Genomic DNA, 24270 nt, shown 5'->3' with positions numbered 1-24270 from the left:
GAAACTAAAAGCAATGCACTTTAAAAATTAAATACTGTGACCTCAGGGAAGGTTGAAATCCAAAATTACAAATCTCATCTCATCCTCCAGCAGTTTTACTGCCAAGAAAAATCCTCAGGGTCTCATAGAGCCCCCATCTGGGCCTCCCCAAAACACTCACCAGGTGTGCACAGTATAGTTAACAAGGCTAACATTTTTCCACTCATAAATGCATCAAAACAAGCTAGGGACAGTCCTGGTGTGTGAGACCTCTTCTACTCCCATGCTGGGGTTACCCTGGAGCACCCCAAGAGCAAGCTAAGGCACCCTCTACACCCGTCCAGCCCAGGGCTGAGAAGCCCCTTTCCCCTGGCAGGACCCTCTCCCCACCCTCTCCCTCCTGGAGCTGACCCTCTCTTTCACGGGCTGTCTCAGCTAGGGCAGGATCTCACCTGATCTGGCTCTTTTTGGGGTTGATGTCTGATATAACCGGGTTCTTCTCATATTTGAAAGTGATGTTGTGGCTGGCACAAGACTTGTTCTCGAACTGCACGCAGACTGGCACAGCTGTGGTGAGCTCCACGGCGGGCATGGTGCAGGTGATGGTGCTGTCGGTGCGGCTGCGCGAGGACAGGAGGGGTGAGCTGCAGGGAGCCACGGGCTGGGGGCTGGCCTGAGCACCCCTGACAGGGTGCAGCCACAGGAGAACGGAGCTTCCATCACATGCCAACTAGCTGTTCCTCCAGGCCTGCTAGCGGGCAGCTCCCAGCCCACACCAGCCGGCTGCCGGGACTGTTCCCCGCACACGGAGGGGATGGGCAAGTGGGGGATGCCGTGCCAGCACGTAGTGGTGCCCCCCATCAAAACCCTCGCTCTGCCTGACTTCTTGAGGGACAATGCCAACCTTCCTAATGCTTTGGCTCTCGTCACTACTCCAGTGCCAGCCCCCAGCCCTGCTCCCACCTGAGGTCCGTGCACTGCTTGGAGGAGTTGATGAGGACACGGAGTTCTGAGCCGACATCCAGCCTGCTGCCTCTGATGGTCACTCTTGTTCCTCCTGCCTTCGGGCCATTCGCAGGAGCTATGGACTGCACCACGGGAAGCTAAAAACAAAGGGGAAATCTGTTTTCTAGCCTGGTAAATCTGCAGCTGGATATTCCACACTGTACATGGGAATTGATTCAGAACTTCGAGTAAGTGTCCAGCACTGTGAGGATCAAACAAAAGCTTTTGCTGGCAAGGTTTCAGAAAAAGAGAAGTGATACAAACGCTAAGGAGTAAGATCATATAAAACCTCTGTGACTCTCAGTGGTCCCTAAATACTGTCTATAAATGAAACATGGGGCCAAACAGGAGCCCAAGATCCCACCATTCCCTTCAGATTTCCAGCAGGAGGTCCAGAGCCAGCGACAGCACAAGGTCCATCAATAAAAGGAAATTTCTCACTCATTCCCTCCCTCACCATCTCAGCTCTTCCAGATCCATGTCCTCCAAAATGCAAAGATAATGTTAAAGCCCCACTGGAGGATGGCCTTGAGATCAGTAAACCCCACCTGGGTTTAGATAACTGAATATCAGATCCCTGCTAAGGAAGCTTCAAATCTGTATCTCTTGAGGTAACAGGAACTGAGGGGGAAGTTACTTTGCTTCTTGCCATTTGCAGCATAAATTAGCACGTATGTTATCTGTGTTTGCAGCCCCTGGAAATCTTCCTGAGATTCATGAGCTGGAGGCTTTGATAACTCACGTGGCGCTGAGCCCTCTTGTCTGCTTACAGGCACCCCAGGAGAGGCTGCTGGCAACATCCCTGCTCCATTCGAGCAGGACAGCCAGGGCAGAGCAAATCATGATCTCTAGACCCTTCCATAGGGCACTGGCGACTCCCTCTCAGACAGGCCCACAGAGGCTGGCCCCACTCACCCCCAGCCCATCCCTTGCTCGTGCAGAGCAGACCCTCGCAGGCGGGTGGTGGAGGGCAGGCTGCGCCTGCTGTTAATGCCTTGCCTGGCAGTCTCTGCCACACAAACCCTTGCATTAACATCTACCCTGGCCCTTGTCCTACACTCAGATGGCTTCACTCCTCTATTGCCGTTTCCTCTGTCAGTTCTGATCGTCACCCATTTCCACCAGATCTGTTTTGCTAATTTCTATTTCTCTGTCTGCGGGCAGCTGTCTCCTGGCCTTGGCCCTTAACCCACATATTCATAAGTGCAGCTACAGCATCAGCAGAGAGGATTATTGCTGTTCCCCAAAGCCCTTCCCCTTAGCCAGAGCCAGGGGCTGCTGCTCTTGGTGCACTGCCAGCACCAATCACCTCCATCGTAGCTTTGGCAAATCCAGCTCATCCATAGCCTGCTGTAATGTCCTGAAGAAGCCTCTCCCTCCTCCTCAGTACAATTACAGCTGAATTCTGTCTCTTCTAGGCATGTATAATGGGGACTTTGAAAGATGTAGCACACAAACAATATCTGGTATTTCATGAAGTACCTTCTTTGGGAGGGCAGTTCTGAAAGGCTTTTAAACTTTTCCAGGCAAACCGTATTAGTGCTCAAGCTCAGGTCTCACCAAGACCAGCTTTGCATGGTGTAGGCTACTCCATTTGCATGCCATCAGATGGGAGAGGAGAACCAAGAAAACAAGAGTGTTGCTTGGTCTGCAAATGGCATGAAAGCTGCTTTCAGTGTGACACACCTCCATCATGCAGTGTCCCTCCCCAACACGTGCACAAGGCAGGGCACTCCCTCATATCTGCTCCAAGCTTTGCTAAGACAAACAAGACAGAGACAGACAGACAGATAGCAGTTTTCTACTGTGCCACCCAAGCAGGAACAGCTTCTCTCCCACTCCAGGAGGAGCCTGCTCCCTAAGCTTGCCCAGGGCTGCCATGGACCCAGGCTGAGGTCAGGGACTGGCTTTGTTTAGCATTGGTGCTTCCACAGGTGTTTCCTGAGAGGCTTTTCCTCGCATGTTAAGAGCTGGTGAAGGAGCTGCCCAGCCCTGTTCCACTCTCTGGGCCCCTCTCCCCCCTCTCAGCCAGCAGTGGAGGATGTGCCAGCTCAGCACACACATCCTGAGAATCCCCAAACCAAGGGGGCTGCTGTGAACCTGGACACCTGGAAACTGTGGAAATGGGATCTGGGAACTCCTGCTGGGACTGGCCTGGCAGTGCCATCACCTCACCAGCCTCTCCCCAGGCAGTGTCAGGCTGGCTCTGCTGAGTGCTGGGGTGTGCCATGCCTGTGCTGGCTGCATGCTCTCAGCTCCCTGAACTAAACACCCAATCTGTCTTTGGCTTCAGGGTGGGAGAATCACACTCCGTGATCTGTCCCAGATTTCTCACAAGGACCACCAGGAATCTAAGTGTTTTCTGGGGCTCCAAGTCTTCTCCCAGGCCAGCAACTTGCAGCACGGACCGTCCTGCCCCAGCTGAAGCTGCAGTGGAGGTACAAAGGCTCCAAGCACTCCACGTGCTCTCAGCACCCACCCCTCATGGCTGCCCATGGATACTGTCCAAGAAGAAGGCTCGTGTAGGGAAGAGAAAAAATGCATGGATTTCTCTCCAGGTTTATAGAGATGAAAGCTATCTTTGTGGAACAGCACAGCACAAAGTTATAAAGGGCTTTTCATTGCACAGTGACATGGGGTTAGCTTCAGTCTAATCCCTACACATTATTTCATGCAAAAACTAATACAATCTCTGCAGCAAAAATATCAGTTCTAAACAATGTGAGTTTATGGAATGTAACTTACACAGCACAAAGGGGCTTCAGAAGTCTCAAAAAATCTCACAGGTTGTAACAACACTTCAGCAAAAGAGGTAGAAGAAAACTGAGTTCCTTTTTATAGCAGGAGAATTGTCAATAGAGGTGGGATGAGACAGACCCCTGCAGGAGCTGAGTCTGGGAGCGTGGCTGTGCTGCCAGTATCCTGCTGTGGTCCTGCCACACCCCACACAGGTGACCACAGGTGATGTGACTCCTCAGCAGCTCCTTAAGGACCCCAACATTCCTGTTTCTCAGCCAGCTGGGGAAGGCATGGGGAGCTGCACAGCCACTTCAAGGGGCACAGGAGTCACCAAAGGAACACTCAGGAGACAGCCACTCACCACGTAGGAGTACCGCTCCCTGGACCTCCCCTCCCGGCTCACGTTAACCGTGACCACATCCGAAAACGCCTCCGGAGCCTCTCCGGTCTGGCACACGACTCTGTGGATGGATGAGGCAGATGGCAGCAGTGCCAGGGGCGAGGGGCAGCAGCAGCTGGCCTCTGCCTGGCCTCAGGGACAGGGAGGGACAGGCATGGGCCGGGGACGTGCAGGGGTCATGGTCGCTCCTCCCAGCTCCCCCCACTCACGTCTCAGAGACGACGTATCTGTCGGGCAGCGGGGCGCAGTGCACGCCGCCCACGCGGACGGCGCCCAGGATGTCACTGAAGCGGCGGCCCAGGTTCCTCCCGCGGATGGTGAGCAGCGTGCCCCCCTCCAGAGGCCCACGCAGCGGCTCGATCTGCAGCACCAAGGGGCAGGTCATAAAGTCAGAGCATCACAGGATCCCAGAACAGTTTGGGTTGGAAGAGACCTCAAAGATCATCTATGATTCATGCCATTGGCAGGGACACCTTCCACTAGACCAGGTCAGGGAGAACCAGGAGTTTCTGGCCTTCATCCCTGAGCCAATCCCGGTGCCCAAGCACTGCCTGAGCCCCGTGAAGCAGACAGAATCACTCCTCACACTTCTGCTTGCCCAGTGCACCCAACACCAGAGTCTCCTTGCTCCAGCTCGGCAGAGGAGAAACCATCACACTTCTCTGCTGTGCTGGGCAGTGGGGTTTAGTCAAGGATCATTTCAGCTGCAAACACATCTGGGAAGAAACATGCTTTCTTCCCCACACCAGCTTTGAACCCACTCCTACACCGCCAGTTTCACCTGACAGCTGCTGCCACCAGCGCTGTGAGGGGACAGAGTACTGGTCACAACAGCATCCCAGTGCTGAGAGAGGACAGGGTACCGGCCATGACTGTGCTGCTGTTGTTTTTCCATCTAGCATGATGAAGACCGGATCCTGCCACTAGCAAGATGTCCTTGGCACCAGGTGACTTGACAGCATAGAAAATCAGTGCTGGTCTTGACCCCGTCCTGTGCCAGGGACAATGTGCAGATCCTCCTCTGCTCCAGGCAGCACAGTGCAGCCAGTCCCAGCCCTGGGCACCACCCTCCACCTCGCGCCACGCCGCGCCACACTGCGAGCACCCTGCATGCTGCCCTCGGGTCTTACCTTGCGAATCTCAGGAGGTGGGCAGGCTTCAGAGACCTGTGGAGGCTCGGTTTGCAGCCTGCAGCTGGAGCTGCTCTCACTCCAGAGGCAGCGGTGCCCCAGGTCCTCCCTCCCCAAGCACTGGGAGCAGTCGGCGCTGCCAGTCGCACAGTTGTACACCTCCACTGAAGCACCAGAGACAACAGACAACATGAGCTCCAGGCCTGAGGCTCTCACAGCTTTGCTTAGCCTAAGGCAATCCAACACATACGGCCCCCCCACTCCCACCACCTGCCCATTACATTAATCCAGTAAAATCTGAAATCCAGCGGATGAGCAGAGCAGTCTGCACACACAGCGAGACGAGGCAGCACTTGGCTACCATCCTGCAGGCTCCCCAGAAGGCCTGGACGCTTCTTCACACTACAATATAATTTAGCACATTCTTTTCCTTTTTCTCCCCCTTGAAAAACAAGCAACACCCAAACTTGGAACCTTTTGTCAATTAATGCTACATGTTTCCAACTCTCAGCATCCACATGGGAAGCTGCTTGGCAAAGTTGGCTCCATCCTGCCAGGAAAATAATCATATTGCTTCCACACTGACAAAAAATGGGGTAGTTTGTGCTTTGTACAGTGTTTACAGTTCTGTCCTTCCCCCTGTGACACAGACCCCTTTCAGTGACTTCTTCTCCCTTCAGATCTGCTCAGCTCAACTTCCATCTGTTTTTATTATACTGCCTTCACATCTCCATTAGCTGATGCCCTGAGTTACATTTCCTCTCCAGCCTCAAGACTTCTGCCACTGAAGTGTGGGTATCCATGGAGGTAACAGTCAGAAATGCTCAGAAAACATGGCTTTCACACCCTTTTCCCCACAGGAGACTTTGCAGGAGCACATAAAACACAGAAACAGACACAAATTTGGCACTTCTGCTCTCAGGAGCATCTTAAGGCACTTCCTGAGTAACTAATGAGTCCCTTAGCCTCACTGCTCTGCTGTGCTAATGAAACTCCATCAGCACCAACACTCTGCCTGTGCCATGCTAAGGAAACATCACTGGTACTGAGGGTCTCTCCTATTCTCCACAAAAAAAACTTATTCCATGTCATCTGCAGTCTCCCCAGGAGATTACACTGGGTGGTTTTCCAAGCAATAGCACAGCTTGTATTCCTTCAATGGACTATCAAACAGAGTGTGCAATAAAAGCTAATAAACACTGAAATAATAAACAATAACATCAGTGATTTCATTAAAGACATTTTTTAAACGATGTTTGTCTAGCAGATCTCTGATGCAAGGCAGTCTCTCTAATGTGACTCACACCAGCCTGAGCAAAGCGAGGAGGAGCCAGAGCAGCATAACAGTCCCGTGGGAACTCCAAATATTCTGGCCAATTCCAATGGATGCAAACATGGCCTATGTAAATGAGCTTCTGCTCCATGCAGGAGGAGGGGAATTCCACCACGCTTTTTCTGCTGTGGTTCCTGCTCCCAGCGCCACCCACACAGAGAACTGAGTCTTCTACACAGCCAAAGCCCCATGTCCCACCCCCCTCCTCAGGGTTACCACTGTATTGCAAAATTATGCCCTCTTCTTTCTGCAGAGAAACCAGATCTCATGCCTGGCTATGCTGGTATTTCCAGGTATTTTCACATTGCAAGATAATCCTCCTCTGTTCACAGGGGTTTATCATGGGGAAACCTTTCTATCCTGGTCACTGGTTGTTGGTGCTCGTGTCTTTCTCCCTGTCACAGCCATCCTCCAAAGGAAAGCTCTCTTTGGGCTCTCATCCTCCTCTGCACTTCAGATAAATCAGCCCCTTCTGCCACAGCTGCTGACCCTGTTGAGAGGCAAAGGAGCTGGGGAATGCTGCCTCCAGCCAGAGCCCTTGGCAAGGGGCACTGCCAAACCTCGGCCACGCCGAGTGTGGCAGCTGCTGCGCCAGCCCGGCTCCGTGGCCGACCCACTGGGCTCGTCCTGCCTGGCTACCGTGTCTGAGTCTGACTCATTTTGAGTCTGACTGCCTGCCCTCCTCAGTTTGCTGATGTAGCAAGGGCTTTTTTGGGAATCCAGCCACTCTTCACAGAGACAGAGAACGGGCCAGGGGTGAAATGTGCTTACACATTTTATTCCTTCTCAGCAGAGGAAGCAAAAAGAAGGACTCAATTTTCACAGCATGTGGAACCTTGATGCCATGCTCCTGTGAGAGCTGAGGGAAGAGCCCTGCCCCATCCCTCCTCTCCCAGGGAGGAATTCCTGTCTAGCCCACATCCCAGCTGTGGGCTGTGACTGAGAGCACCAGGTAACCTGAGCCATGCACCGCTGACAGGTGAGACCTGAGCTGCACTTCAGGGTGGGGCTTGACTTTGGCTGGCTGTAACAGGGATGTGTGGGTGCCACTCTGGGCTCTGGGCTCACATTCATGGAGGGTGACTCTGGGTAAATACACTTTCTGCATGTGCCTGAGAGAAGGAATTGTGCTGTGCCCACTGGAGCCATGGTTTCTCTCCTGCAGCCATAAACTCTGCCCAGGTTTGAGAGTCGTTCAAGCCAACCAGATGAGAGAAGCACATAAAAATATTTTCAACTCAGACCTGTCATCATCTCCGGACTGTCAATAAATCTGTCTGGTTTGTCCTTCAGCTGGAGGTTCACTGGGAAGCGATGGCTTTTCTCTGATGTGTGGAGCTGCACACAAAACACAAACAAAAACTTATGAAATTTAGTGAAATAGGAGGTTACATACACACACATACCCCCCATGGATTGACCTTTCTTGTGAGGCTTCTTTGACCACTGCTCCTCCAGACACAGGGGTCTTATCCTTAGCAGAAGAAGTGGGACAGCTGTTTTGTTTTAATCATTTTGCTGAAGTCCCAGTAAAGGGCACCAGGACACAGTGCATATCGTGGTGAGCACAGAGCCCTGGGTTGCTGCTATTTTTAGCAGAAATGGACAGGAAAACGAGCAGCCTGGACTGTCTGCACATTCTCAGTGTGGGGCTGTGATACAGGTGACGTGATGGGAAAGTGCTCTTCTCCAGCTTCAACTTGCAATGTTCCTACTGGTGAAAGCCCAAATGTTTGCTGCATTTTGCAGGTGCAGTTTGCCCTCCGGCAACCACACACTGCTTTCCAGTGAGCATCACAGCATTTTCTCAGGCTGATTCCTTGTTCAAAGTAAAAGCTACAGAAACAGCAATCCTGAAAAGTGGCCAATTTTTTTGTCTGAACAAAACTCTTCCCGTTTATAAAGGTAAACAAGCAGCTCTTTCCCAAGCCCCAGGGGAGCGGGGGCCAAAGCTACGGCAGATCCCCACGGAGCTGGGAACACAGCAGTGGTGACATGTGTGTGCCCTGCCAGCATCAGCACATGCAGAGAGCCCAGAGGGGCGAGTGCAGGAGTGAGAGATGGACGGGAGAGAGCAAGTGGTGTCCCACTGCCAGGTGGGAGGTTGGGGGTAAGACCCTGCCTGCCCTCGGACCTGATCCTCAGCCTGGGGGAAGCAGGGCTGGCAGCCTCGCCCCTCGACTCACCAGCACATGCACACACTCCACGGCAGAGGAGTTCACCCACCGGGCTTCAAATGTCCCGTCTGTCCCAAAATGGCACTCCAGAGCTGTCTCCTAGGAGAGGGAAGACAAGGGCAGAATGGCTGTAATAACCATCTAGTGCAGTTCTCTGTCTGTCAGTCGATCAGCAGGGTCCATGTCCCACCTTGATTCTGCCACTGGCACCTGGACTCTGCCCAAGTCAAACAGGAGATCAGTACCTGACACCAAAGGTGCAGACCAGGAGCTGTGCCTGGCCCACAGCACACACAGACCAGATGTGCCTGGCTGGGCTCTTGTAACCCCAACAGCTCCTCTGGGCCGAGGTGTGTAGAACTCATGCTGCAGCACAGACTGAGAGCCAGAGCTGTCCCAGGCCACCTTGCCCAAAGCAGCCCAAACCAGTCGGAGATTTGGGCTCAAAGTTACCTTCCTCCTCCTCCTCCCAACAACTACACTGAGCAAATCTCTAATTCAAGCAAGGACCCAGCTAAGAACAGGTTCAAAGGCAGTTTTCTGTGCTGTTTTCCTGATAACACAAGGATGATATCCTGCACCAAATTATTGCTGTGCCCACATCCTGCAGGAAAAAATCCTATCTCCAAGCAGCAGTTGATACTTCACCACTACTGAGGTCTAACTACCCTTTGAAAACTGGCAGATCTGATAAAAGACATGGAAGGAAGCACCAGGCTCCTGGCAGGCAGCTGCTTGCTCAGCAAACACACAGGCAGGATCCTGCCCAGTGCATCACCTGCCCCCAAGCAGCTCTGGCTCTGCAGGCTGCCCAGAGCCCTGGCCTCATGTCCCTGCCTGCGCAGTGCCCCTGCTAGAGCAAAGAGTTGGGGCACATGTCTCTGAGGCTCCCAGCTTCAGCAGCACTCACGAGTTCCTCCAGAGAGGGAAAGAGAAGAAATCCTACCGGGCGCCCTGGGACAATGAGCAGGAGGTGATGGAAGGAAGCCAGACTGCCAGAGCCTCTCCTGCTGCCCCTTTCCTGCTGACTCCATTTCCTGTGGGCTCCATGCACTATTGCTTCCTCCTCAGCCACCTCCAGCATCCAGACAGGAAGAAGGATTTCTCACCCTGTTTTGCTGATTGCAGAGGTCACAGCCTCCTTCCTGGAGGCTGGAGCTGTGCAGGAAAAGGCCACCCCATCCAGGCACGAGGGTCTGCTCTGCCCCTGCGCTGAGGGCAAGGAGGTGTGGTGGGAGTGGTGCCCCCACGGCCTCTAGCAGCACCCTCCAGCATGCCAGAACAGCTCCACTGGCACTTCCAAAATTCTCCTCTCCTGAAGAACAAGGAGCCACTCGGCTGCCCAGGATGCTGGAATCATCAGCAGAGGCAAGGCAAATGTGGCCCCATGAGCCCTGTTGATCTGAGCCAAAATTACTCAGGGCAGCTTTCTACAAACACCAGAGCTTACTCAAGCAGTTACCCAGTGCTCAGCCTCTTTGCCCCAAATTCCTCTGGTTCTTTCTGGCATGCAGCACATCTCCAAAGGCACCATTTGATGTCCACTCCTGCTTTTTGCTGTTAGAATTAACATGACAGAAAATTTCACAAAAAATACTTTTTCACATCAAACAAGCTCTGCAGTGATGACCCGAAGGACATTTCCACACCAAATGAGCTCTGCAGTGACAATCTGAAGTTAAACAATGCTTCCATGCTGTACTCAAACACTGTGGCTCAGACAGGGCTCCCTGCCCACCACTCAGAGCTGTGTCCTTTATTCCTCAGCGCAGGCACTGGATGTGGGGCTGGGGGAGCTGACACAGGCATGCTGTGTGGTGGAGCAAACACCCGCAAGGGAACAGGGAGTTTTATTTCCCCCAAACACCTGTCCAAACCTTCCCAATGCCTTTAGGAACTCATTTACCTTAGAGAAAGTTGCATTGGCCAGTGAGATCATGATGTTCCGAGATACACCCGTGGGCATCGGCTCCAAAGGGGCAGGTACTATTTGAGGACAGTCAATTTTCTTCTGCTGGGTACAAAAATAAGGACAAAAAGGGGTTAGCTGGGTGCATGCTGAGCATCCTCAGCAACAAGGGAAGAGGAACCATCAAGGTCCTTGATAAGATTCATTTCACTGGGAAATGGGAACTTCCAGGTGCACAGTGACCCTGTACCTGCACCTCAGCTGCCACTCTGGCCGTGACAGGGCCAGAATAACTCTGAAGGGAGGCACTGCTACCTCCAATGGCAGATCTACCGGTGTGACCCTCTCCCACCCCCTGTAAGCCGTGTCACACCCATTGCCCTGCTCACTCCTGCCAGCACCTGCAGAGCCTGTGCTCCAGGGTCTCCACCTGCACAGTGGTGCTGGGAGTGCACAGGCTGCGTGTGCAGGGACAGAGGGTATGAGGAACTACAGGGCCTTCAGTGAGGGGGCTGCAGTAGTAGGGCAGCTGCAGTGAAAGGCTTAAATGAAGCTTAAAAATTATTTTAAAAGGTCATCTGTCTCCTTACTTTTGTTCTTGTTTTAAATTGATGTCTCAGACACTGGAGCTGACTCAGAATTCCAGTCTATGTGACAAACCCGTCCTGTTCTCTCATGAGACGTAAATCACACTGCGAAACTACAGCAAAAATGAAGCCAGATTGTGCATGGCCCCAGGGTACATCCAGAGTAATGCCTGTGACAGTGGAGCCATTGGGGTAAAAGACAACAAAATACTCGGTCCATTATGCAGAATCATTTGCAGCAGGCAAGATTTCCTCTCGCTTGCACTAAAGGTTATCCTGCTGTGGCTCCACTGATGGCAGTGCTGCTGCTGCCCCAAGGAGAGGCCAAGCCTGCCCTCCCAGTGCTAGGACGCCTGTTCAGACTCATCCCTGCAGCCAGACACATCCCTGGGACCGGACGTGCAGCGAGGGGGAGGTTTCTCTCCTGCCCTCCCCAGACCTAGATAGGGGTCAGGGAACTACCTGGAAGTGCCTGTTTGACTGTGGAAAAAATATTTCACTTCTGTCAGGACACTCATTGTTAGTGCTGCCTAGCATAGTTGGTGCTGCCTAAACAAGGAGATTAAATAAGAGATGAATGTGATATGGGAAGCAAAACAGCAAAGCAAACAACTGGAGAGAGATTTCAGTCCCAAGCCTCTCCCAAGGATATAAAAAGAGTTAAAATAAAACCAGCACACTACAATTTCAAGCAAAAGCTCCCCTGGCCTGGTGAGTATTTGCATGTCACCAGAGCTGGCACAGCTTCCCAGAGAAATACACTTTAGAGGACTGATTAACCTGTCATCTTGGAGCCCCTTCTCCTGCTGTTCAGCCACCAGCAATAGAGCTTCCAGCTGACTATATCCTTCACATCTGGATCAGAGGAAACGGGCAGAATGCCCAAGATGCTGCGGGTGGAGCCAGTAGGATGCAGCTTTCCCTGCAGAGCCATGCTCAGGTGCAGCCGCACCAGCAATGGTTTGTTTACCAAAAGCTCCAACTGCACGATGAAAGCACCATGTTTCCAGGGCTACCGAGCACCTCTCCCGCTCACAAGATCAGCAGGAGGCACAGAGAGAAAACAAACATGCCCAAGCAGGTCAGCATCCAGCCCAACTGTACCTCTGGAGCAGGAGATCCAAGGAGATCTTTGCTAATCGAGGACGAACCCAGAGCAGTCCCCAGGTGAGCCCACAGCCCTGATGTCACCCAGTGTCACTGCTGAAACTGACACCCCCAAGTCCCTGGCACGAGCAGCGCAGCAGTGCCCAGCAGCACACACAGCAGGAGCACCCCCTGCCCCAACAGCAGCGTGTGCCAGACCCCTGCAGGGTTCCCCAGGCTCTGGCACAGGACAGACACCCAACAGGAGCAACACCAAGATGGTCTTCAACTTCCCAGCACCCATCCAGACAGCCAGAGAACATGCCAGACACTGAAACCGGTAAAGTGGACAAAGAGGATGCTTCCCCAAAACACCTGGGTGTGCACAGGCAGGCACAGCTGACCCCAACACACTGCCCTGTGCTGCTGGGGTGGTCCCTGGCAGGGACTTTTCCATCCCCATTTCCCGGGAATTTACAGGATCCGGAGCTGTAAGTGCTGGCTTCAGCTCCACCCCCATGCCCTGCACTCGTCCCCACTGGAGGAGAGTGGATGCCAGGGCTGGCCCTGGGCTCAGCCTGAGAGAGAGGGTGGGACATCTGACATGGGCCAAACTCCTCTCGATGATGAGCATGGGGAACACTGGAGACCTGAGTTAAGAGCAGAGGTGCAAAAGGGATATTCAATTTACAGTGTTAAAGCTTGGCTTGGATCTAGAGCAGATTGATTGCTAAAAGGCCCATTTTATTTAAATTAACTTCAATTTAAACTTGAGTAGTAGGAACACTCTGAGTCTCTGGGTATTAAAGCTGCAATTTGGAAAGGGGCAATTTTCTCCTCTGGGTGAGCACCCTAGTGGTGCCCCAGCACATTTTTAACATAAAGCAACCTCGAGTCGAAGCCAAGGGAATGGTGGAGAACGGCTGTTTCTTCTTGCACTCAAACCCAGGTGGCCCAGGATGTGGAGAAAGAGCGGCATTGCTCCAGGTATGATAAGTCATGGAAAGCCAAGAGATGGAGCCCACAGGAGGCACCAGGACAGCTGAATCCCTGAGCCAGCGTCCCCCCAGGCACGGCTCGGCACAGCACAGCGGCAGGGCACGGCGCTGCCCACCCACACACATCCCCCTCCTGAACACAGCTGAGCAGGGTGCCCCAACCCCAGCAGGGCACGAGCCACGGCCAGCGACTGCTGGCCACTGCTGGAGCAGGCTCGGAGCCCGAGCAGCAGCTGCAGGAGCCTCACCTCCACCCGCAGCGCATCCTCACACTGTGAGTGGTTGGAGACACAGCTGTAGGCAGAGGGGCACCAGTGGCACTTCCACCTGGCCGAGAGGCAGCTGGTGCACCTGAAATGGCAAAGGCAAGGTGAGGAAAGCAGAGTATAGGTTGCTCAGAGGGGCCACACCTCAGCCCTGCAACCCATCTTCACACTGTGCAGCCTTTAATGGTGCCTAGAAAAACCCAAGGCAGGTGCTGGATTTCCCTCTCTTCTCCCTGGGAGCTGGCAGGGGATGTGGCCAGAGCCCATCACCCCCAGGCATCTCTGCCTGGCCTCAGGCCATGGCAGACTGAGAGCCACCCTCCCCTGCTTAGCAAAAAACATTTTTCCTAAAAAAAAAATGCTCTTTCCCCTCATCTGTCTCTCTGAGGAGCCTGGCGTGCTGGACCTGATTAAGACTCTCTCTGCTGTTTACAGACACGGGAGCGCTGGCAGGCCCTGCGGTCAGGTCCTGATATCATGCTCCTGAGAGGTGGATGAGTTTTGGTGTGAGCCACTAGAGCCCCCTCAAGCTGATGGGGGTATGTGACTGCTCCCACCCAGGGCTGGAAGGAGCAAGAGAGCATGACCCTGCCTTCCCCAATTCCCCACAGATTGCTGGGGAGGCCACCTCTGCTGCTGAAGGGTTAACAGAACAAGCTTTATATAAAAATATTATTTATGTTTAAAAGAAACCAAACATGTCCAGATGGCTTGAGGACCCTCCTCTGGCATCACATCTCCCACGATCCTGCCAAATCCTGCCCAGGCCCCCAGCTGCCTACTCTCAGGAGCTGAGCTCCCACACAGGAGGACCTCGTCCAGCTCTGTGCTGGCACAGCCCCGCTTCAAACTGCCCCACCACTGTCACCCAGTGCCCCCCACGCCCTGCCACCACCTGCCCACGGTGGCTCCGCTGCCTGCACACTGGGGTCACTTACGCTCTCTTCGGGTAGATGTTTCCAATCCTTTTGCAATCATAGATGGTGAAATTGGCCCGGATTATGTTTTTGTTGTTGACCCGGAGAGAAGTTTCGACGACCACGTGGTCTGAGAAAATCAAGCCAAAGAATATTGGGTTGCAACAGCCCCTTGCTCACACTCACACCCAGTAGACAAGAGAGACCCTTGGGAAAACAAGGGCTAAATATGATTTGTTTTCTCTAGGGCTTCCTCCGAGCTGCATTTCAAAACTTGGACCAGTCATCCTTTCTCCTCTGACATTCAGCTCTTCCCTCCTAAATCAGCACTTTACATTACTCTCACAAAAAAAGAACATGGTGACTTTCAGCACAAAATTCCAGCATGGCATGCAAGTGTTAATTAGCAGATTTAATTATTGTCTTCACATACAGTTGGTGCTAAACTATAATTTTTAAAATGTGGTAATTAAAACATGTTAGTTATCATGTTTTAAAATCCTGCTCACTTTCCCTGTGCCAACAAACCTGCAGAGAGCGGAAATCCCTTTCTTGGCTGGTCAACACAACACACCATACTACCTTCCCTCCCCCCAAAATTGCCTATTTTTTTTTTTTTTTCTTTGCAATTTTGCCATATAAGCACCAGGGAGAAGAAACAATGCCTCTTTCAGAATACAGAGAATAAATCAGCACACTGGATTCCAGAAATTCATTTGGACATTGCTGAAACCAATAATACAGAGCAGTTAATGATCTCCCATTCTTTGGATAGTTTGGGAGGAAAGCAATGCAGCTTTACAAATGGGCCTAGGAAAAGTGGAATTTTCAAAAGGACTAGCTAATTCTCCCCTTACTGAAGTCAGCCATTTTCAATAGCACATTCACTCCAGCCTTGAAGGATTAAAACTTTACAAGCACTCAAGTTGGACTAAAGCATCAAACTTCTCCAAAGGCACTGAGAGGGGCTGACTGCATCGCTAAGTGGCCAGTTCAGATCTGGTCAGCTCAGCCAGCAGCTCAGCTGACTTCAGCCTCATCCACAGGCGCTCATCTCCTCTGGAGGCAGCTCCATGGAGACAGGCATCTCCTTTGGCACCATCGGAAAGCAGGGGACACTGGACACCTCTGGCTGGCTTTTGATTGCAAAATGGGGCTAAGAGTTCCTGGGCTCCTTTAGGTACCCACTCACTCTTCCTTCAGAACTTCTTCTGAAAGGCAGCGTGTGTTTATATTGACATTGAAAATATCAATATAAAAAACTACATTATTTGCCCAGGGCTAAAACATTTTTGGCTTTGTACATACTAAATCTAAAGCAGAAGCTCAAAACAGATAAAAATAAGTACATGAACTGGCATTTAAATTTTGATGTTTAAAACAAAAATTGATAGATTTGAAATACTATCAATTCATGTAAAGATGGTGGAACTCCTATGCTTCAGAGTCATATGCCCTGTAAAACAGACACAGCTTTGGGGTTTTCTTCCCTGTATGTGTTAACTGCACATACAACTGAAAAAATAAATAAAGCTTATCAAAAACTATGTCCACAAAAGTGGTTAGAAGGAACACAACTTGTTTGCCTCTACGTACCTTGGTCATCAGGAAATGCTGGATATTTTTCGTGTGGAAGCAAACTGCAATAAATAAATTGGTTTACATAATCCCCAGCGACTCTGGCTACCGTGTGGATGTTGTTTCCATAGTCACATGAAATATTTGTTCCATTCAAGTTCGGGATAGTTCCATTTATTTGTATTATCAGGGCCTATATTAGACAAAAAAGTCAGCTATTATCACAGAAAATTATATTTCGAAATTGTCGATGTTTTAGAAGCTTTTCAGAGGTAGGCAACTCCAAAACAAGCCCACAGACAGGGTCTGTCTTGAAACAAATAATATTTTGATAAAAACCTTTAAAATATAATTAAAATACTTGAAAATAGCAACAACACAAAACCAGGAAATGAGTTGACTCAGCTGTCTGCAGCTGATTGTGTTTGAAATTTTGCGACCCTCCCCTGTGTGTTTGGTGCAGCAGCTCTGGGTGGGTTTTGCCTGTAGGCTCGGCTCTGGGTGCTGTTTTCCTACAGACTTGTAGGCTCAGGCACCGGGGTGCAGCAGGTCACCCCCAGCTCCCCGAGAGCCTTGGCCTGATGCAGCAGCATGCAGCAGAGCTCAGCATCCCCCTGACCCACATCCAAGCCACGAGAGCCGTGCTGCCCCACCCTGGCAGCAGGCAGTGGCTCTAGGGGTCCTGCAGGAGATTGATTTGGAATTGGCAGCAAAGCAAACGCACCGGGCTCTCTTTGTCAATATTGATCTCAGGCTCCAGGATGGTCATGGAAGGGCACTGCTGCACTCCTTCACTCACACTCGCCCAGAAGTTGGCCCCTGTGAAGTTGGTGCACTCATGCTGCAGAGAACACCTGCAACAAACAGAGGAACAGCTCGTGGTTGAAGAGTTTTAAAACAGGTAATAAAAATGTTGAATTGCTTGGGAGGGAAGCTCCTGAGAAAATCTTGTGTCTGTATATTTCTCCATCCATGCAGCTAAGCCTTAACATTTGCTGCTATGTTTTAAGTGTCTGCTTGCCATGATATAAACATGAACTCCCAGAGCACCAGTGGAGCAGCAGGATTGAGGAAGGCAGGAAAAGGCCAGGTTGAACCTAAATTCAGGAGGAGAGAATGACACTTTGTCCAACATCTTCAGTTTGCAAATGTGGAATCTAATTTTGAATATCCCCTTTTGCATGTGATTTTCTTCTACTGGTAGATGAGATCTGCAGGGGCAAAACATGAACTTTCACAGGGTGTGGGTTCTCCCAGTTCCAAGGTTTGTCACCTGCAAGAGATTCTTTGCACTGGTAGCTGCCTGTGGCATGACAATGCAGCTATGGTGAAATCTTGGCTCTGAAGAACATCTCAACCCTTTGGGCCAGGTGCAATAGTTTCTAACAGCACGTATTTTGTAAGGAATGGAAAAAGACTGTTGGTAGTGTGATTGTGGGGAAATACAGAAGGCACCAGGAATTCTTGCCCAGGCCTGAGGGCCAAAGGACACGCTGAAGGGCACCAGGACATGGCTGGTCCTACCTGGTCTCCATCGTGCACCACCCGCAGTAGGCGTCAGCGGCGGCCAGGCACTCCGTGCACGTCGAGTACTGGCTGCAGGCAGCCACCTTCACCCGTGTCATCTGCACAACAACAGCACAGCTGCTTCCAAACGTGGCACAGCCCCACAGGAACACCCGCCCGGCCGGGACGCAGCGCACGGCCACGTGCAGCTGGAGACAAGGCAGCAGCACCTCGGGCTGCGACACCCTTCCCCTGGAGCAAACTCACCCAGCACGCCAGGAGCAATCCCTGCCATGGCTTGGAAGCTGGAGCTGTGCCATGGCCACCTGGCATGGGGGTGAGCCCGAGAAGCCACCTGCTGCCCACTGGGGGCCCCTGGAGCCTGTCCAAGCCAGGGGCTGCCAGCCCCTAGGGCTCGAGAAACCACAGGGTTTGCAGCCAGCTGAGCTGAGCTGAGCTAGGCTGGGCTGGGCTGAGCTGCTCCTTTTCAGCTGGTGCCATGGCAGGAGCCATGTGAGACCAGGTTACAGAATGTGACACTGCACCTTTCAGAGGAGTCAGATGGACATAGCTTCACAGCTTGTCCCTCTCTGTGAAAAGCTCTCACCCAGACCTGCAGAAAGCTCCTCTCCAGACAGAGCCCAGCACTCTCTGGCTGTTTACACAAAGATCAGAAAGCAGCACCACTCTAGAAACCTTGATTTGTGTAAAAATCAAGTACCTCTGGGGACTCACTTGGCAGGAGCAGTTGGAAGGGAAAGCATGTGTTGGTTTCTGCTCTCTCCTCCTTTGATCTCTAAACATTTGGGAAGGAAACCTGAGTGGTTTGGAACAGTGGGGACTGAAAATGTGAGGTGCCAAGAGCCCTGAGCTCCCACCAGGCAAGCACACTCCAGGCTGTAGGCTCCTTGGCCACAGCCCCACTTCACTCACAGCACCTCACTGTTCCCCAGCCCTGCGGGGCTCACCAACTCCACCCCAACCCTGTCAAGCTCCTGGGGAGCTTCCCAGGATGCTAACTCCACCAAAGAAAAACGAACTCATCAGATTTATTGGAAAAGAAGCAGTCAGAGGAGGCACCGTGAGCACCACACCAGTTGTTTGATCAGCCTGAGCAGAGGGCACAGCCCAGCCAGGGGCTGAGATGAGACAGTCAGAGCCATCAGCTAAAGAGGCTTCCTGGGAGGGGTCTGTGAAATGATAATGACCAATCTGCAGGGAATTAGAGCTCGGAAAATACAAATGCAACATGTAACACTTGGGGTTGTGCATCTGTTTTGACAGATTAAAATGTAATTCAGGACAAACCCTCAGTGCCTGGAGCACTCAGCTCTCATCTTCCTACTCTGTTAACTTGATGGAGATGGGACCACCTGTCTGTACCTGCTGCAGTTCTCCAGGTCTCTGCAGAGCCCTCCTGCCAAGCGCTGAGCAGAAGCCTCCCCAGGAACCACTTCTGACAGGCAGACTTTTTTCTCTGTAGGATCTCCTGAAAGCCTCCCTAAAGACCATGTACTGTCATTTTGGAGTTTCTGTACAGGAACAACCTTTCCTTATTTCTGCACTCCTGAAAGTGCAATCAGTTTCAGTATCTGTCACTCTTCTTTTTACTTGACCACCACAAAGACCTGATAAGCTGGGCTGCATGGTGTTATCACCCAGCACAGGAGAATGGACAGGCAGCTCCCCAGAAAGCCCAGTGACAGCCAAAGCTCTAAACATCTTGGTTCTCACCATTAAAGAAAATCTTATTGTCCCTTTCTGCTCCCAGCTCTGAGCTAAATCAAATGTGTGCTGTGCTCCAAGAACAGGACTGTTGAGGACTGAAGATCTCACCTGGTAAGAGGTCATCAGGTAGAGGTAAGTGGAATCAGAAGGGTCAAATTGCATGATGGGATGGACAGGCTCTCCATAAGCCACCAAAATGGATCTCCTGCTAATAACCTTCATCGTACTGTCCAGGTTTATCTGTAGAGAGAAGAGGCCACTCGCTGAGACCATTTTCAAACACTAAGGGGAGAAGATTATTTCTCCTTTGTTATAAATAAAAAACAGAGTGGTATTCAGTGGTGCCCCAAATTGTCAAGCACTTTGCAGGCTGCACACACAGAGCTTTCCTGGAAAGTCAGCTCTGTGTCACTGGGCAGGCATGGCATGGCATGGTCCAGAAAGCCCAGCCCTGCTCAGTGATGCAGGACCCGCACTGTCCCTGGTCCCTCTGAGGGGCTGCCTCTGGAAAGTGGCTGATTGGAGGCTCTACCCCTGCACAGCTTCATCCAGCAGTCACAGCAGTGTTTGTGTTACCCTCATGCAAAGTGGCACCAGCCTTCAGGCGTTCTGTATTCATACGCACATTCTGTACAGAGAACACTGAGTTTCCAAAACTTAATGAAAAACAGTGAAAATCAGCAACAGGGCTGTACAGCATGGCATCTCCTGCTCCCTGCATATTTGAAAAATAAGTGTTGTCACTCCCAGCCAGAAGAAGCTTCTATCCCTGCTGACTCCAGAGGACCATGGCAGCTGCCACAAGAGAGCCAAGTCCTACCTTGCCTCATGAATCACCAACAGAAGTGCTGGCAGTGATGGAGGAGGCTGTACAGCATCAGCCTGCCTTTCAGTTCTCTGAATGTCTTGGCATTTGACTTGAAAATTCAGTAAATTAAATGTGGCATTGCTGAGAGGAAATAACAATGGGGCTACACAATTTCTTGTGACAGTCACTTTTCAGCTTAAAACAGAAAGGGAGTGAGGAAAATTCTGGCCTTCTTACTAGCAAAGGAAGGCAATAATTGTAATGACCAAGTGTGCCTCTGTTCTCTAAATGTGGATTAATTAATTAACATAGGTTAATTAATTCTTACACTAGAGCAGCACTGACACACCCCAGTATGACAGCACAGGCTCAGGCTCCTCGCTAAGAAACATAGCACAGAGAGCTATGCAGAAAAAGGGTACTATCAATGTGTCAATTTTAAAAGCTGGCTAGCCAGAAGCTAAATTATTTCCCTGGGATCACCCAAGATGTCCATGAACTGAGCCCTGACATTCTCCACTGCATCCTCTCTCCCTCACTGCTAAGATATGCTCCACGTGGCTGTTTACAGACACCTGTGTCTGCCTCCCTCTGCCTCCTGGGCAGGTTCACCCTACACCCTCTTCACACAGACAATTTCCCTGGATTCCAGGGGGCTGCAGGCTCTGGGGGAGAGCCCCCACAGCAGCACAGAGGGGCAGCGACCACCAGCCCTGGTGCAGCAGGGACGCAGGCTGGGGTGGGCTGGAGGATACGCACTGCCCTGGGTGCTGGTGGGAACACAGCGAGGGAAGTCCTGGGTAACCCCACCACAGCACTCGTCTGCAGCCTTCCACACCTGCACACACCAGGACAGACCCCTCCTCCCACCACACCTGCACACACCAGGACAGACCCCTCCTCCCACCACATCTGCACACACCAGGACAGACCCCTCCCTCCCACCACATCTGCACACACCAGGACAGACCCCTCCCTCCCACCACATCTGCACACACCAGGACAGACCCCTCCTCCCACCACATCTGCACACACCAGGACAGACCCCTCCCTCCCACCGTTACCCTTGAGGGCACCGCACCCTGGCACACCTTGCCCGGCTGTGCTGCCCAAGCACTGCTGATCCTCTCACGACAGCTAGATGTGGTCTTGGTCCTCACCAAATGCCCGTTTGCAGCCGCAGAATTGCATTAATTCGCCACACATGCCCCTGGTAGCCCTAACTGCTGCTGGCAGGAGCTGGGCAAGCACTATTTCTGCCCCTCTGCTGGCTTTTCTCAGGCAACAAATCTGAATGATTTGCTCACGCGAAGTACCTTGTGTCATGTGCCAAAGAGCAAGGAGCCCCAGAGGTAGAAGGGCTTCTGGTTATGCAGCTGTGTTGTGGAATTAGATTACAGCTATCTGAGCAAATTATCCCAGCACAGGGTAGCCAGGAGCCTCTCCCTAATGGAGGCACTGCAGATAAGGCTGGTCTCTCTGAGATGATAATGGAGCAGAGCTGTTAATGCCGTGTGAACAGGCTGCTCTGCGTGTGGCATGTGCCCCCCAGCCCCTGCGCCTGGCCCAGTGCCAGCTCCCTCCCCCTCACAAATTACCTGCCCCTGTGGGCAAAAATCAAAGCAGGGAGCCTCTTTGTGATTGTTCCCACATTTCTGCCAGGAGCACTGTGATGCAAGGGAAGAAACTGGGTAAGTTTTCTTCCATCCAAGTATTTTGATCCAGTATCCCCCCTTATGCATCAGTTCCCTCAGGCAGAGATAAAGCAGGTATCAGCTGTCGCTGCTCCAGGCCTTTTCCCCCTCTTCTCTATGGGCTTTTGATACTGGCAGTTTATCAGACCACTGTGGCTGCCTGGAATCAAAACTTTCTCTGGCAAACTTCAAGCACTAAGGTTACTGAGAGCTTGGCCTTGTGTCCTGGCTGCAGAGCTGGGGCATTGCATCACCCTGCATCACCTCTTAGATGCTGTTTAGAACAGACTCCACTATGGGTTCACACCTGCTTTGGATTCGGCTGTGAAGAAGAATCTCTTTGTGATTCCCCTGTCTACAAGGAGTCTTCAAAAGCCAGCACCTCATGGGGAGAATTTATTAGAAGAGCTTTTAATAATTTTAATAACTTCAACAATTAAAAAATAATAACAAAATATTGTATTTAAAATTTTAATATTGTGTGTGTAATCGTATTGGTTTTAAATCATATTAATATAATTAATAAAATGGTATAATAAAATTAATTAATAATTCAATGCTGCACAATAGCATTTTCAGCTTAGGGTTTATCAAAAACATCCTGCTCCCATGGCAGCCCTGAGCAGTGATTAACAGCCACCAGTCATCAGGCAGCATGTATCACTGTCCAGGCTATGGCAGTGCCCAAGGAGTTTTTCATTGCCTGAAGGAAGCAGCTGCTCAGACCAAGCAGACAACAGATGTCATCCTCTGGGCAGAGCAGAGGTGCTGGAAGGGGGAGCCCCGACACCCACCCTGTCCCCAGCTCTGCTGCCCCACGCTGCTGCTGCTGGGCCCCACTTGCCTTCAGGAGTCCTCCGCTGGCCGTGCCCAGGAACACGACCGTGTAGTTGTTGACACTGGCCACTGCCACGGCAGTCAGGCCGCTGTAGGTGAAGATGGGGGTGGCTGTGACGGGGTTCACGATGGCCAGCGGGTGCTGAAGGTGTGCGGCTCCACAGTCCAGCTGCTCCGGCTGCAGCTGGGGAGAGACACAAATATCAACAGGCTGCACACACATCACTGTGCTCCCTTGCCACCCCCGTCAGGAGCAGCGGGGACTTCTCAGAGCCCCGCTCTGCCTTCCCAGAGCCCCTCGCTGCTGAGCCACGGAACAGGAAAATGCAACTGGCCCTGGCTGCTGAGCTGACCCGCAAGGGCTGGCACGTGGGGCACCAGGCTGATAGCAGGGCTGCCACATCCATTCACTGTCAGGTGCCGAGGGGCAAAGGCAGTGGTTAAGGACTTATCATTGACCTGTGTCTACGAGCAGGCATTCGGCTTGTTTGGCCAAAAGCAAGACAACAGACTTGACTTTTCTGTGCTGAATTAATTAGTGCATTTGCTGCATGACAGCAGCATTTGCAAGTGGAACTGATGCCTCATATTCCTACTACCCTGCCAAGATGCACCCAAGATTTATGAGCCCCTCACTCCAAATCCTCTGAGATTCTCATGTTATTTCTGCTCAGACTACTTGGATGGGTTCGACAATGCCTGAACATCACAGCAGTCTCACTGCCAACAATTCACCTGCAGTCACTCCTGCAGCAGGTTTTGTGAGCTGCAGCAGGTGCAGCTGGAGCCCTTCAAATGATGAGCAGTTTCAAGGGCCATTACCACGTCATCCACAGTGTCACCCCGGGTTTAGCCTAGGGGAGGCTGTGACCCCCCTGTCACACCCCTGGGCAGGGCTGGCATTCCAGCAGCAGCAGGTATCCGCAGGTCACCTGCGTACAATCCAAGCTCCAGTTGTGGGAAGTGCCTGTACAAAATTCCAGCAAGAGATGCCTGCAGGGTTGTATCCCACACCCCAAGGACAAAGCACATTTATGACTTTTTGAATCCAGTCATAAGGCAGATAGCACTGCCACAGACACTGACAGAATTCTGAATTTAAGCAGAATAAATGCAGGGATTTGAGGCTGTATCTGTCAGGGAATGGGAATGCCGTTTCCACCAGGAAGAAGGTGACCACCAGCCTACTCAGCACAGTCCTTTCTCTCTGGGCTACACAAGGGCCTGGATGCTAATTCCCTAGTCATCTTCACCATTTCATTAATGGAACCAGGCTTCAGCTCTCTCCTTTCTCCAGACAGTTCAGGAGATTAAGCAAATCTTTAGGCTTTCCAACAGGAGGGTGAGACTGGGCAGGGTCTCTCTGCAGGGTCATCCCACTTTGGGGTGCAACTCTTGCCTCATGCCCATCTGCCCCCAAGCCACCATGTGTCTTGGATTGGTGCCACACCACAGCAACACATTCCTGGGAAGAAGTGGGGAAGGAACATGCTAAAACCCAAAAGAAATGCAAAGTGATGGGGCTTTGTATACATAAGCAAGAGATGGTGTCCCTGCACCAGCAAAAGAAAAGAAGCCCCAGACAGACGCCAC

General features: G+C 51.8%; 1 protein-coding gene across 1 annotated transcript in view; it reads right to left on the bottom strand.

Annotated features, from left to right (window-relative positions):
* PLXND1 (plexin D1) overlaps positions 1 to 24270 on the bottom strand; it is a 71011-nt gene that overhangs the window by 30979 nt on the left and 15762 nt on the right. Inside the window, exons 2-16 of the mRNA XM_053953895.1 lie at positions 22685 to 22861; positions 19447 to 19578; positions 17629 to 17729; positions 16829 to 16958; positions 16123 to 16297; positions 14548 to 14656; positions 13592 to 13694; positions 10670 to 10777; positions 8773 to 8862; positions 7831 to 7924; positions 5254 to 5417; positions 4333 to 4484; positions 4085 to 4184; positions 943 to 1082; positions 432 to 599 (exon numbers count right to left, since the gene is read on the bottom strand). Coding sequence (XP_053809870.1) covers positions 432 to 599; positions 943 to 1082; positions 4085 to 4184; positions 4333 to 4484; positions 5254 to 5417; positions 7831 to 7924; positions 8773 to 8862; positions 10670 to 10777; positions 13592 to 13694; positions 14548 to 14656; positions 16123 to 16297; positions 16829 to 16958; positions 17629 to 17729; positions 19447 to 19578; positions 22685 to 22861 — 1943 coding nt within the window. The remainder of the gene's footprint in view (positions 1 to 431; positions 600 to 942; positions 1083 to 4084; positions 4185 to 4332; positions 4485 to 5253; positions 5418 to 7830; positions 7925 to 8772; positions 8863 to 10669; positions 10778 to 13591; positions 13695 to 14547; positions 14657 to 16122; positions 16298 to 16828; positions 16959 to 17628; positions 17730 to 19446; positions 19579 to 22684; positions 22862 to 24270) is intronic.

The sequence above is a fragment of the Vidua chalybeata genome, chromosome 12 (genome assembly GCF_026979565.1).
Source record: "Vidua chalybeata isolate OUT-0048 chromosome 12, bVidCha1 merged haplotype, whole genome shotgun sequence".
In the NCBI taxonomy this organism is placed as follows: Eukaryota; Metazoa; Chordata; class Aves; order Passeriformes; family Viduidae; genus Vidua; species Vidua chalybeata.
This window is presented reverse-complemented; position numbering and strand designations above follow the sequence as displayed.